Below are 15109 nucleotides of genomic sequence, written 5' to 3'. Positions count from 1 at the left end.
CAAAGGGTCCTGGGTCCTGGTCATCTCCCCACACCCCCATCCACCCTTGAGCTGTGAGCATCCCTCCTCCTGTCTGAGAACAGCTGAAGGCAAGTTCCTGGGGCAAGATTCAAGTTGAGGTCCTTCCCTAAGGATTCAGAGCTGGTTCCTCGGGGCTCCCAACCCTTCCCCACCTCATTCCTGCTTCTTCTAGACACTCCTGTGTCTAAAATTCCAGGCAGCCAGAGCTGGCAGGGACTTGGTACGCCATCACCTAGTCCAGCTCCCCCATTGCCCAGAGGGGTAAGCGGAGGCTTATGCAGCCGGTCCAAGTCCACCGCTCTCATTCTGATTGTCGTTATTGTTTCTGGAGCGAAGCCAGGATTGGAGCTCAGGAATATCACCTTCCAACGTAATTGTCTTTCAAGGTCCCATAAAGGAACAGAAATCTAGCATGCCTGGTGGCTTAGCATCAGCGGGAAGTGGCTGATGGAGTAGGGGCCAGTGTCAGAGAGGCCAAGGTCTGGGGAGCCCCAGGAGATGTGTGTGAGGCCTCTTCCCCTCCTCCCCCCCCCCCCGCCCCCCCCGACCAGAGCTTTGGTGTCCTCCCATCCAACCCGTCTCCCTTCTTACGCCTCCCAGATCTATTACCACGGAGAACCCATCAGCGTCAATGTCCATGTCACCAACAACACCAACAAGACGGTGAAGAAGATCAAGATCTCAGGTACCCCAGGCAGAGGGCCAGCCCGGGGGGTGGGCAAGGGGCACTCCTCCCAAGGATAGGGGTAACACCTGGCTGCAGGGGAGCCCAGGGCTTCTCTCAGCCAAAGGGTAAGGCTTCTGAGGCTGCTGGTTGGCCAGGGAATGAGTTTACTGTTTCAGCCGCCTCCTCTCAGGTTCCCTGGGTCCGGGGCAAAGCTGTCCTCGAGGGGAATGGAAGGGAATGGGTGTGTTTGGGCTGCCCTTTGGGCGTGGGAGGGGGATGGTCTCCTTTGGAAGACCCCAGTGGGCTCTGGCCATTGCCCGGGGCTGAACATCCCCAACTCAGGGGCGCCTAGGATGCCTGGGAGCTGCACCCCTGACTCACACCACCTTGTTTCCCTCTTCCTCCCCAGTGCGCCAGTATGCAGACATCTGCCTTTTCAACACAGCCCAGTACAAGTGCCCGGTGGCCATGGAGGAGGCCGAGTGAGTGAGCAGAAGGCCAGGCTTGGACAATGGGATTGGGTGGGGATTGGGTGGGGAAGAGAAACCCTGGGTCCACTTACAGGTCCAGAGGCCTCTGGCAGAGGGTAGGGCCTCAGACTTCCTCGCCACTCCTGGTAGATGAGCCTGAACGGCCTCTAAAAAACATTCACTCGGTTTAGCTGCAAGAAAATGCATGCTACAGTCAAGGAGAACACCCCCTAGAACTAGAATGACAGCCAGCTGGTGTGGCTCAGTGGTTGAGCATCAACCTATGAACCAGGAGATCACGGTTTGATTCCTGGTCAGGGCACATGGCTGGGTTGTGGGCTCGGTCCCCAGTGGGGGGCGTGCAGGAGGCAGCCAATCAATGATTTTCTCTCATCATTGATGTTTCTATCTCTCTTTCCCTTTCCCTTCCTCTCTGAAGTCAATAAAAAATAAATTAAAAAAAACTAGAATAACAAAAACAAGAGCTAATAAAGATAAGGGAACTGCGGTCATAATTATATTGTAACTGAAACACATATTGAAGGGAGATACTTGTTCTGAGTTTCCTGACAGCCAAAGCAAAGCGGTTAAGGCACTTGGTACACAGTTTTTCTAATCTGTAAAGGAATAATCCAGCTCATTGGGTAAAAGGTGGGAGGGTAGAGAATAATTATTTTTTAAAAAATCTAGGTTTGAGGAGAGCTATTATGCTTGAGCATGGAACTTTGTTCCAAGCTTGTTAGCAGCTAAGGAAAGAAGAAAGATCTAAAGTGGAACATTCTTTTCTCACCTGAAGGAAGTAGATGCTCCTATTAGAAGACACACTGTTTTTTTCTCCTGACCGTGCATGTAGATTTTTGAGTAGTTGCATTTTGTTTAATTTTTCCTGTATGTGTGTGTTTATTTACATGTAATAGCAGTCAGTATGTTTGCAACTACCAAAACATTTTAAAAATGTTACTCTGTGGTCTCGGAGACGTCCCGGCTAGGCTGGGGTTGGCTCTGGGGGACATTTCTACACCTGCCCCCCTCCTTCCCAGTGACACAGTGGCACCCAGCTCAACCTTCTGCAAGGTCTACACGCTCACCCCCTTCCTGGCCAACAATCGGGAGAAGAGGGGCCTCGCCCTGGACGGGAAGCTCAAGCATGAAGACACGAACCTGGCCTCCAGCACCCTGTGAGGACCCGCCTCCCTAGCTCCAGGCTCTGAAATGCTCCCCCCCCACCCCACCCCCACCCCACCCCCTGCACCCAGGGGGCCCACACCCGCCTTGGCCCCACCCATGCCAGCACCAGGCCTGGGTTAACCTCTTCCCAAGCGTGGTCCAGGGACCATCCTCGGGAGCTGAAGCTGCCAGGGAAGCTGTCCCTTTGCTCCGCCCCCCCCCTGTCCAGGAGTGACCCAGAGAGCAGGATGGGCCCCAGACCAAGGCCCTGAGGGCTGCGCTCTTGCCTGGGGGAGAGCGTCCTGGGGAGGATCCTGCAAAGGGCCACAAACCCTAGCCTAGTGCCTTCAGTCTATGGGGTTTGTCCCTGAGGCTGCAAGGGAGGGAGTAGCGCTCCCAGCAAGAGAGGACAGGAATCAGGAGGGGTTGGGAAGGCTGGAGGGCTGAGGGCAGGTGTGGGGGTGCTCCTCAAAGGCAGGGATTCCAGGGCCCCGCGGTCATTCCCTTCCAAGCTCCCACACCCCCAGGCAGAGCTCGCCTTTCTCACACTTTGCTCCTCGTGCCCCTGGCGGCTGAGTGGCCCAGAAGAGGGACAGGTGGCTTCTCCCCGCCACCCCCCACCCCGGCCCTGTCTTGCCCGCCCAGTGACGCCCGTGAACCTGCTTCCCTGTGTTGCCTTGCAGGTTGAGGGAAGGAGCCAACAGAGAGATCCTGGGCATCATTGTTTCCTACAAAGTGAAAGTGAAGCTGGTGGTGTCCCGGGGCGGGTGAGTGCTCCTTCCCGCCAGGACCCCGGGTGCAGAGGGGCGTGCCCCTGGCCCCCTGCAGCTGCTGCCCGTCCTGCCTGTTTGCTGGACTTTGTAGCTGCAGCCCCTGTGAGGGCGAACCACGCTCTGGGGCTTCCTGCTCCCTTTCTTCTTCCTCACTGCTCCCCTTCTCTCTCCCCTGCCCCCTGACTCTCTCTCTTTTTTTAAATAGCTCAACTTCTGATTTTATTTAGCATTTCTTATTTTTAAATTCTTTTTATTGTTTAAGTTATTACTTGTGTCCTTATCCCCACGTTACCCCCTAACCACCCCCCCCACTCATGCCCTCACACCCCAGTTGTCTGTGTCCACCCCTGACTCTTGCTTCAGAGGCCTTCAGCCCCTTCCTTGCCCCTCCCATCTATCCCTCCTTCTCCTCCCCCCTCCTTTCTTATCCCCCCCCCCTCCTGTCTCCCCCACCCCCACCCCCATGCTCATGGGCAGGGGGAGGCTTCCCAGAGTCTATGCTGTGGGTATCCAGGGGGTTCTATGCCTCTCATCCTACCTGAGGGCACAGCACCCACCCCCACTCATGCCCATGCTGATCTGCTGGGGAAATGGCTAAAGGAGCTGAGACTCCCACAGCTGGATTGGGGTGTTCTGACGTCCCATTTTACAGATGGAGAAACGGAGGCCCAAACAGTTCCCCAAGCATGTCCTGCCGTCTCCCCGCCTAAGCTCTGGTCATGGGGGTGGAAGGGGTGGGGTCATGGCCGTGGGCCAGAGTACTCCCCGCCCTGGAGCACGGTCTGGGGCAGGGGGCGCTCAGAAGGAACTACCTCCCCCCACATGTTGGACCTGCGTGTGGTTATAAACCTAGGTTTCTGATTTGGATTTAGAGAGCTGCCACAGGGATATTTTTCTAATTCACGCATTTCTACAAAAAGGATGGAAAGCGAATACCATTAGATGTCCGACCCCTTGACTATGAGAAGAATGCCTCATGCAGGTGGCAGCGTGTAACACTGACAGCAAATTACAGCCCCTCTCAGAATCGCAAACCCAGGTCCCGCGTCCTGTGACTGTTGCAGGACCCGGGCTGCCTCGAGCTGCTTCCCGGAGAAATCCTGGGTGAACCCCAAATGCTTCCTTCACTGGAGAGGCCTCCCAGGAGAGGCAACTCTGGTTAATTTTCATGTCTCCGCTGCAGACATGGATCCTGGGGCTCAGCGCGGCCTTGGAGGGGGTGTGGCTGAGCCTGACCGCGTCTCAGCCCCCGGGGAAGGGCGAGTGCCGTCCGGTCCGTGTGTCCCCGAAAGAGCAGCCACAGCCACGCAGGGGTGGGTGGGAGTGTGTCCCAGGGTCTTCGCTACGGACGGGCAGCAGAGGTGGTGAATGAACATGCTTTCTGTTTTCTTCCTCTGAACTCTCTCCTGACCACTCCTCCCGCCTCCTCTGACCCACCCAGCCTGTTGGGAGACCTTGCGTCCAGGTAAAGCCCCTCCCTTGGACCTGACTGACCCACCTTTCACAGCGGCAGGGCACGCGGTCGGAAGGACTCTTCCAGCCGCCGGGCCCAGGCCTGCATTGGGACTGGAGCCCTCTCCCGGGAGTCCAGGGGGTGCGGTCCTTCCTTTGAAAACCTCACGCTGCCCTTGCATTACGCCCAAGTGACCAGGACCTTTGCAGACTGGCAAAGGCCGGCTTTACCGATGGAGGGAGTAGCCCCCAATTAATCTGAATGATAGGATGCTGTGAGGAGACGCCAGCGTCATGGCTTTCAACTCCTGCACTCAGGAGAAAGAACTGCTGGCCGAGTGTGGCTAAGGAGAGGCCCTGTGGAGATCTGCTTCTGGGGACAAGACTCCCTGGTCCCCAGCTGGGTCCACTAACCTTCCAGAAACGCACACGTCCCAGACGCCGTGGTTTCGCCTCCTTCTGCCACAAGATGGCAGTATTACTCGCCCCCAAGAAATCAGTCCATTTTTTGCAGAAGTGACGTTCAATTCAGTTCAGTTCCATTCAATGCATTTCAGGCAAGATTTCCGAACCCAGCCTTGTGCCCCGCCTCGTGCTGGGTGCTGAGGTTCCAGAGAGGGGTCATCACACCCCCTGCCCTCGATCACTCAGGGTCAGGTGGGAGGTTAAGGTCCGGAATCTTCATCTGTGTCCTGTACGGCTTTAGTGAAGGCTGCCGACTAGGTCTTCCACCAGCTTCCATTCCGAGATCTCCCAAGTGCACCTGGAAAAGCAATCTCCTTTGGAAGGAGAGAGAGAGAGAGAGAGAGAGAGAGAGAGAGAGAGAGAGAGAAAGCCAATTTATTTATTTATTTAAAAAATATTTTTATTGATTTCAGAGAGGAGAGGGAGAGGGAGAAAGAGATAGAAACATCAATGATGAGAGAGAATCATTGATTGGCTGCGTCCTGCACGCCCCACACTGGGGATTGAACCCGCAGCCCGGGCATGTGCCCTGACTGGGAATCAACCGTGACCTTCCAGTTCATAGGTTGACGTTCAGCCACTGAGCCATGCCAGCCAGGCATGAGAGGCGCGTTGTGTCAACGGCCTTATGAAACCTCCATGCTCTTACTGAGGGGAAGCCATGATTTGGACAGGCGCACACTTCACTGTGTCACCGAGCCTGTTACCTGCACCGTCCCCTGGGAGTTCTAGAGGTTCTGGAACGTAGGTGTTGCTGTCCCATTTTCCAGATGAGCTCAGTGAGACTTAAAGGTGTAAAGTGCTGCCAACTGAGTGGTGGGGCTGGCGGAACAGACCTTTCTGGCCGTCTGTCCCCTCTGTCTCCCTGTCCCTTCTCCCTCCCCGCAGGGCCCTAGGCAGCAAGGTCAGTGAGATGAGATGTGCCTGGCAGCACTCACAGTTGGCAGGGCCTCCTAGGTGACCCCCCGCCGCCCCCCCCCCCCCCCCGCCCCTCAACCTGAGAGGAGGAGCCTCAGGGGGTGAGGGCCACCTGAGCACTTTTAGTGGAGCCTCCTGGAGATGCTGAGAGGTGGGACGGAGTGAGGGTCAGGGGAGTTCCAACCAGGAAGTTGGGAAGGGCGGGGTCAAGATGGCTATGGTGACTTGAGTTTGGCAGGACCCCTTGCCACCTCTGGAACCACCAGTGACCAAGATGCACACACTGTCCTCAGCCATCCTCTTCCCACCCCCGTGTCTCTGCCCAGCTTGTGGGCATCCAGGGACCCTCCTCAGGGAAGGGAAGGTTTCCATTCCTTTTGGAGCCAGGAGAAGAGGCCTCCCAGTTCAACTTCCAGAGAGACTGAGGCTCAGAGAACCAGGGTCTGAGGCCAGATTTCCTACCTCTCAGCCCAGAGCTACCTCTTCTGGCCATAAAACCCTCCCCCCCCACCCCCCGCCCCCGTCCTCAAACTGACAGGGCGTTGAGTCTCGCAACCAAAGACTGGGATCGAGGCTCACCGGGTCTGAATCTCTGTTTCAGTGACGTGTCCGTGGAACTGCCCTTCACCCTAATGCACCCCAAGCCCAAAGAGGAGCCCCCACATCGGGAAGGTGAGCAGGATCTGTGGGTCACCGGGGTGGGGGTTCCCAGATAGCCGACCCCTTTCTCCATCAGCTGCCATGTTTCCCCATCACCCCACTTCCCTCTGGGTCAGCCTTTAGCCCAGGGTCACGCCTCTTCCCCAGCTCCCCAGGATCTTTTGTGAGGCCCACACTCCTATTTACATTTAACTCCCCAGGAGACAGAGAGGTCTGGCTCTGCTCTCTATGGGCAGGGGGTGGGGGGCAGGGGTGGAGAGGGGGTAGGCTGGGAGTAGAGGGGGCCCACTGGCCATGCTTGGAACCCTCATCTTGCATCCAGATGTAGGAGAAAGGGCTCCATGGGTAAGGCGGCCCCTGGACACCATTCCCATAATTTTCCCAAGAGATTCCAGATTGGTCCTACTTCATGAAGACTATTTCAGCCAAAAGAGACATTACATAGTACCAGTATGTACCACGAAGAAAGAAGAATGTTCCCACAATGAGAACATGCAATGCTGTTGATTATAAAAACACCCCAAATTCAGAGATGTGGAAATGTGAGGAAAACGGTTGTTTTAGAGCAGGTGAAAGTGACGCCTGGAGGAAATGAACCTCCGTCACATTGGAAATAAACCTGCAGGAGCAGGGTCCGGAGGCTTTTCCTTCTCTGGGGCTGCAGGGGGCCTCTGGGACCCACCCTGAGCCTCTAATCTGCCTCTAGGAAGTTTTGGTGTATTTCTGAGACCAGGGACCAGCCTTCCTTCCCCGCTCCCTTCTTCCATTATCCTCCTCATCTTAGCTTGGTTGTTCTGGGGTGGGGACCTGTGCCCCCATACCCACTCACAGTAACCCATGGGTGCCTGCCCATCCTGTGTTTAGTTCCAGAGAACGAGGCGCCAGTAGATACCAACCTCATAGAACTTGACACAAAGTAAGCCAAACCTTGCTTGCAGATGCCTGGGGAGCAGGAGGTTGGGTGGTGGGTGGGGCAACAGGGTCATTTGCATATATGCTAATTAACCCCTGAGGAGCAGCTGGGCTAACCCCCGTCTGCTGAGAGCCACCTCTGCTGCCTCTTGAGCAAGCCGCTTGCCTGCATGTGACTTGAAGGACCCTCCATGCCTGTTCCTCTTCCTCCTGCCTCAGTGGGGTTTGTCTTCTTCCCTCATCCTTTGCATGTCCATCCGTCTGTCCACAGCACCTGCTTGGCTCACACAGGGCTGGTTCATGGCCCTGGGCTGAGGCTCTCATGTCCCACCCACGCGCGACCGGTGACATCAGGCTATGAGGTGGGGGAGGGTCTTACTGCTTCTGACTCCTGAGGCCTGATGTGGATTTCCCTGCGGCCAAAGGCCACCGGCTCACCGGACAGTTGCCAGAGGGGCAGGACCTGGGCCAGCATCAGGAACCACCTCCAGGGCAAACCAGCTCTCTCGTTCCAGCTCCAAATCCGCTCTTCCCCTTGTCTCCCAGGAGATATTTGGGATGTGGGATTTCAAGTCACCCCAGGAGAACACCCCACACTGCTGGCTGGATCCTGGGGGACAGAGGACTCGGGTGGGCCCAAGTGGACATGTGTCATAGTAGAAGGGAACTCATTGTTGGAAGCAGTGCTTAGTCCTGAAACCCACTCGGGCACCCCCTTTCTCCACCCACCCTTCCTCTGCCCCCCTGTTTAGATTTTCTACCCCCCAAACCCCTCCTCTCCAAGACCCCTCAGGGTAGAATGTGAGCGGGCACTTTCCTGGAGAAAGGGCCTTGGCGGTTTTCTCTCCCAGTAAGTCAAGCCGCTCCTTCCTGTGCAGAAACCAAAAGGCTTCCTGAGGGAATTCTTTGGGGGCGGGTTCCTTGGGCCTGTTCTTGGGGAACCCAGAGTGTGCTGCGGACCTGCTGGTGGCCTGGACTCACAGTGGGAATGAGTGCTTCCTCTGGTCCCAGCCCAGCTACACCCGCCCCCAGCGCCTCAAGAACCCGTCACTTTTCAGCCCGTAGGCGTGCACGGCAAACGTACACCTTCCTCCGGTATTTCCACAACTGGCTGGAGGCCAGGTGTGACCAGGTGTGTCAGCCTGGCAGGCCGTTCTGCCCGCGGTCAGCCCGCCGGCTCAGTATCTAAGTCCCGCCGGCGTGCTGGCCCTCTGACCCCTCTGAGGACGCCTACGCTCGCTGCCCTGCAAACACCTCCCCGTTTTCCTTGTCTTTCCCACCAGCGACGACGACATTGTGTTTGAGGACTTTGCCCGGCAGAGACTGAAAGGCATGAAGGACGACAAGGAGGAGGAGGAGGAGGGTACTGGCTCTCCACAGCTCAACGACAGATAGACCGGGCCGGCCCCGCCGGGCAGCCCCGTCCGCCCTCCTGCCCTAGGCTGCTTCCTTGTCTTCTTCCTGTTCTGGCGCCCCCTCCCCTTCGTTCTTCCAGTTTCTACCAGGGGCCCAGTGGTCTTCCAGGTTGTGGTGGTGAACCTCTGGCCTCAGGATGGGCCCCGCGTCACCACGCCAACAGGGCCGCGTGCACCACCATAACCCTGTCACCGCAGTCACCTCTCCATCCTCTCCCTGCTGACCCCCAGAAAGGCCACCATGGCTCTGGCCTTGGAATTTCACTTGGGGTGGGGAGCAGGGGGGACGATAGGACACAGGACTTGGAAGGGTGGGGTTGAGGGGTCCAAATGTGTGAGGGAATGCCCACAGTCCCGGGTGGTTAACACAGTCTGGCAGCTAAAAGATGCCCATGGTGAGGGCCACGCTCTTCTGGCCGGGAGGACAGACTGTGGATAGATGCTCAATGCCTTTTTGCAGTCCTGACCCACTAAACACCTCCTCCCTCCTACCCCTGTCCCGCTGTGTCTGACAGTGACCTTAGTGTAGACCCCAGGAGTGGACAAGAGCAACTGGACCGACTTCTTACCAGCAGTTAGCTAGTCTAAGGCCAGCTGTAGTCTATTTCAGTATTGTCAGGATATAACCTCCTAGCTACCCTGTATCTTACGTGTGTGTCCTACCTAGAAATATGCACATAGAGAGAGAAAAGGAGGGGGTCTTCAGAAAGCACCCCCCCGCCCCTGCTCCAGGCAGAGTGAGCCGAAGCTACAGAGATTTCCTGAAGGGTGGCTCTGAGAGATGGGTACAGGGGCAGAAAAGGGAGAATCTGTCCTGTTTCTTTTCTTTGTGGACCTGTGACTGGCGATGCCATGGGAAGCAAGCCTGGCAGTCTAAAGGGGTCCGGGGACACCGGTGTCCTCCTGCCTCCACCTTGCAGTTCTCCAGGGCTGGGCTGGGCTGGGCCTGTAGGCTGGGAGGCAGCACCTGTGGCCACCATACCCACAGGCAAAAGGTGTCCTTCCCCAGAAGGGGGCAGGGTCCATCGGGGTGCCCTCACCTAAAAGGGAGGGGCTGCTGCATAGCAAGGAACCTTTTGTTTCCATGGGGAGTTGATGATCCCTCCCCCTGCCCCCCCCCCTCCCCAGTGTCATGGGGACCCAGTACCCATTGGCTGGTGTGATGGAGACCTGGGGTGTTTCCAGGGCAACAGGACAGGCAAATAATGAGGTAGAAAGTGTTCAAAGGTCTCTGTTGTCTGGCCTTTGCTGCTCACTTACTGTGTGACCTTGGGCAAGTGTCTTTCCCTTTCTGGACCTCAGTTCTTCACCTGGAAAACCGTGGGGTTTGACCCATGATCACAAAGGGTCCTCCCAGCTCTGGCCTCCTAAGAATTTGTGAACATTGTAGTTTCTGGTTCAGTGGGTGGAGCCAGAGCCCCTGACCCTGTTCTGGCTGCCTCCTCAGGGGACTCATTAGACCCCCGAGGTGGCAGGACCTTGGAGAGCTCCCACTTCCCCACCCGGGGCCTGGGCAGGGCTGGTTCTTCCTGGGCCTCTGGAGGGTTGCCTGATGTCAAGGTGTGGCCATAGCTAGCATGAGCTGCTCAGCCCTGGGGCCCGATTATTACAAAAGGACAGAGCTTGTATTTGCTGAGCCTTGGCGGGGTGGGGGGAGGAGAGCTTGTGATAGGACTTCCAGTAACTCACAGCCCCTGTGAATGCCGATACCTGAGGTTTACCTTAAACCCAAGCAAGTATATTGATTTATGGAGCAAGATGCTCTCTCCTCAATTCCTGTTTCCTTCTGTTTCTATCCCATACTTGTCTGGAAGGAGACAGCAACATTTTATGATATAAGTTGCATCTCAATCCTTTTCCATCCAGTGCCCCCTGGGGTGGACTGGGCAACCATTTACCATGATGAGATTACCCCGTTCCCATGCTTGGCATTGTACTAGCCCTTCACTTCTGAATCTCATGAAGATTCAACCCTAGGGACCCCTCCCCAGGTGAGGATCAAGTCAGCTCAGGGCAGTCACACCCCATGGCCAGACCCTGGGTCCTAGCTGCAGGGGCCATAGGCATCGAGCCCCTACCAGAGCTTGCCGGGCTGTGTGCACCTCCCCGGGCAGCTGTAGCGCTGGTGAAATGCTGGCACAACACACCACAAGCCTATGGTCTCCAGCGTCTTCCTCTGGAATCTTTGGAGCTGGCATAAGACCCTTTAGGACAGTGGTTCTCAACCTGTGGGTCGCGACCCCTTTGGGGGTTGAACGACCCTTTCACAGGGGTCGCCTAAGACCATCGGAAAACACATATATCATTACATATTGTTTTTGTGATTAATCACTATGCTTTAATTATGTTCAGTTTGTCACAATGAAAGTGGGGGTCACCACAACATGAGGAACTGTATTAAAGGGTCACGGCATTAGGAAGGTTGAGAACCACTGCTTTAGGATTTGGGATGATCACTCCCGACACACCTTCCCCTCCATCTCTAACCTGTGCGCACAAAAGACTTGCCACTGGTTTCTTGAGCTTCTACCCCAACATCTCACTCACCCTTTTGTGTTTACCCCAGTGTTTCCCTGAAATTTCTCCAGCTGCAGGAAGCATCAAAGCCCCACCTAGCTTTCCACTCTTTGGGTGCAGGACTGCAGAAGGGCAGTGGTCAAGTTCATTGGAATTTCTCTTAACCATCCTTGGCTGATAACTTCATTGCTCTGTGCCGAGCACTGGCGATCCTGTCCTCAGGGAGCTCATGGTCAGGGGAAAGTCATGGGGGAGGAACGGGGCTGTTGCATTCAGAGCTCCATGGCTGCTGCTAGTCCATTTAGTGCCTTGATGTGAATTAGACATGGTGCCCCTTCCAGGGGGCCTCAGCCCAGGTGAGAAAGTACAGTTTTGTGACTGGTGCACAGGCTGGAGTTTAGCCCTACCTGCCCCTGGGCTGGTGCCCACCTGCATAGTCATATGCTGCAGCTCCGGGGACTCTCAGACCAGTGTTTCCTCTGGCCTCGTCCTGAGAGAAGGGCCCATGTCATCTCTCCACGCTTCTGGTCAGCTCCACTCCCCCTGCAGCCCAAACATGACTGAGTCCTCTGCAGGCCCCTCTCCATCTGAGTCATGAAACGGGGGGTTGGGGAGCCCCACTGGGCCCAGGCACCAGCCCACAGTGTCCGCTCTTTCTGTGCACACATTTGGGGCCTGTGCTGACCAGGTAGTGCCACACGGGGACTTCCCAGTAGGCCATGCGGGTGGCATTTAGGTGGCAGTCTAGGCCGGAAGGAAGACCATGGCTCTGAGTGAAAATCCCCAGGCAGAGGGCCCGCTGGATCAGCATTCCCGCTGTGAGAAGAGTCAGTCCCAGGGAAACTAAGGACTGAGTTATCTGGTGAGACTCCACAGGCCTCCTCAGCCTCAGAGCCCAGACAGGCGAGAGCGGGCTCACCTGGGGTATTGCTTCAGCTGGGGGGGTCGCTGACAAGCTGGTTCCCACAGGGCGCAGTGGAAAGCACGCCGGCCAGCCAGTCCGCAGTGCCTCTCAGCTCCGACCGTCATCAGCCGGCTGCGTAGCCTTGAGCAAGTCACTCAACCTCTTGGGGCTCAGCTTCCCTAACTATACAATGGGACAGCAGTGCCTTCCCACTGGACTCAAGGAACTGTGAGGTCCAGATGGGTGGGAGTCAGTGGAGATGAAAGCCAACCCTATGCCAGGTACATTGCAAATGGATGCACTGATCGTGTCCCTGCCACCGCAGGGGCGTGGCCCCAGGTCACACAGGAAGTGGGCTGTGGGGTGGGCCTTCCTCCCACTGGTCATCTCTTGCCCCCTTCTCACTGCGGCAGATGTCAACCAGAATGCGGTGTAGCCAGGTCGGCTTTGGGACCCAGCTGAGGGGGAAACCGAGGCACTAGTCAGGAATTCCATGCCCACATGGTCTCAGCATCAGGACAGAGAGACAAGACATGGATATTGTCAGTGACTGGGACTGGGGCACCGTTGCCCCTCCCAGGCTTGGTGTCACCCACCTCTTCCATCTCTCAGACCCCACAGAGGCCAGGAAGCCTTGGCTCTGGTCCCAGGTGATGAGAACCCCCAGCCCCAGGCCCAAATCAGTGCTCCATCGAAGAACCCAGGAGGGAGGCGGAATGGAAATTGCCTGCCCTTTCCCTCAAAGTACAAGGTCCCCTCCAGGGTCAAACAGGACGGCCAGTGCTTCTTAATGATACTCGGGAGGTATTTGGGCTCAGGGAATACCCAGGCCTCAGGCACTGAGAGCTGCCCCCAGCTGACCTGCCCCAGTGGTTCCAGCAAAGGCCGGCTCTCTCCTGACAGTGACTGGTGACTGGACATCCTCTCCCTATCCCGGAACAAGGCATTAGGCCCCAATCTTGAACTCTTATAGGGTCTCATGGACATAGGCCTCTACCTGTTCTGATGTTTTTCTTTTTAAAGTCAACAAGGACCAAAACAGACTCCCTCCACCCTTGTGCATAAGCCTACTTTGGGCCTGCAACTCAGCCCAGGCAATTCCATCACCCTGTCCTCCCTCCAGGACTGAAATGGCCTACCTGTGGGGGCAGGATTTTCACCTCGGATACTCCGCTGCAGGGTCACTGCCCAGTGGCTTCAAAGAGAGGTCTCTTGAAGGGGGAGCATCCTCCCCCCATCGCTCTCTCCCAACTCTTCACCCTGAAAGGGAAGTCAAAGCACAGGTCCCCAGGACCCATGATCCGTAGACATGCTGACACAGGGGTTTTCAAACCAGGTGCTGTGGAACCCCTGGTGTTCCACAGAGATTTGCCAGGGGCTGCTAAAGTGGGAAGGGAGGGTGGAGGCGTAGGATAGGTCTCCAGCCCTCCGCCATTCCCACTTCCACCAGAACAACTCTGCTTTTTATCTGACTTGCCTATGGAGGTTTCACCTTCAAATTTTCTTTTGAAGAAAAAAATTCTTCAAACCACCATTCTGAGGTTTGATCTTCGACCAGCAAGCACGGGTTCTATTCTTGCTTTTCATGTTGGAATGGCTCTAGCATCCCAATACAGATTTGTATTGGAACTTGGGTCACACACCCAGGCCCAAGCATTTGCCTATTCTCAATCTCACACACACACACACACACACACACACACACACACACACACACACACGATGATTTTGTAGCCCCCCCTCCCTGTGGCTGGGGCTTAGGTTTCATTTGGGCCGAGCCTGGAGCTCCGTGAGGGTGGGTCCTGACCCTGACAGTGGCCCCTGCAACATGGGGGACTGCGGAGCAAGGAAACAGGCCCAGCTCTCACCCCAGTATGATACCCAGCTCTCCTGGCCCAGGCACGTGGGATGACAGAGGGGACAGGGTGATGGGAGAAGAAACTACAGTCAGGTTCCTCTTTACATACAGCCAGAGAGAGGGAAGTCCAGGTTTCCTAAAAGAAATGCTGAGTCAGGACTTGATAGCAAAATCTCTCCTGTGAGAGCAGCATCTGTCCAGAGACTTTTTAGGCAGCAAGTCACCCTTGAGCAATTCTAATAGGATCCCACACCCACATCTGTGAGCAATCAGGTGTGTGGGCCACAGGAGGGTGCCGGAAGGGAGGCTGGTCCCCTACCTGCAGTCTCCCAAGTCCTCTCCCTGCCAGCCTGTCCCGTTACCCAGGCCCCTCATCAGGGCTGAGGGTGGGCCCTTTGGTGAGACCTAGACCAGCCCCTGGCACAGAATCCTGTCTCCCCTGCCCAGGGCATTCTAGGTGAAAGGGTGAGGCTTAGGGCACTGCCGGCCATGCGGTCCTCCACGTTCAGTTGCATGTGCTCTTGGAACCCGACCTCAGTTTCTCCTTGTGTAACGCGGGGTTGGTGCCAGGCTCCGCCCACCTCATGGAATTACAGACTCATAGGAGGTATGGGAGGTGGGGTCACATGAGAGTGGGAGCCTCACGAACTCGGGTGCGATCGCGGTTTGTGCTGCAGATGAGCAGAGCCCTCAGGGGAACGAGTGCAGGATGCAGGGTCTCCCTGGAACATCTGCTCAGTGTTAAGGGCCGGCCACAGACCCGGGACGGGGGATGGGGGGGGGGGAGGGGGTCTTCCTACTTTCCTACTGAATGGGAGCCAGTGCTCAGCCTGATACAGCGACTGCGTGGGTCCTGGGTGCAGGGAGTGACAGGTGACTGGGACGGGTCCCCAGGTGTGTAGCCCTTCTG

The 15109-nt window shown here is 56.5% G+C and overlaps 1 protein-coding gene across 2 annotated transcripts in view; it reads left to right on the top strand.

Moving 5' to 3' along the window:
- The window catches only part of ARRB1 (arrestin beta 1), a 67769-nt gene extending 56422 nt beyond the window's left edge, over nt 1–11347 (top strand). Inside the window, exons 9-16 of one of the 2 annotated variants that reach the window (XM_081099157.1) lie at nt 622–706; nt 1098–1170; nt 2199–2336; nt 3009–3092; nt 4540–4563; nt 6535–6605; nt 7458–7509; nt 8789–11347. In XM_081099157.1, the coding sequence (XP_080955283.1) occupies nt 622–706; nt 1098–1170; nt 2199–2336; nt 3009–3092; nt 4540–4563; nt 6535–6605; nt 7458–7509; nt 8789–8900 (639 nt within the window). In that variant the 3' untranslated portion in view covers nt 8901–11347. The remainder of the gene's footprint in view (nt 1–621; nt 707–1097; nt 1171–2198; nt 2337–3008; nt 3093–4539; nt 4564–6534; nt 6606–7457; nt 7510–8788) is intronic. The other variant, XM_081099158.1, reaches the window with a different exon arrangement.
- The last annotated feature ends 3762 nt before the right edge of the window (nt 11348–15109 follow it).

This window comes from Myotis nattereri, assembly GCF_964212035.1.
Source record: "Myotis nattereri genome assembly, chromosome: 9".
Taxonomy (NCBI): Eukaryota; Metazoa; Chordata; class Mammalia; order Chiroptera; family Vespertilionidae; genus Myotis; species Myotis nattereri.
Note: the sequence above shows the minus strand (reverse complement) of the source record. Positions and strands in the feature narration are given on the sequence as shown.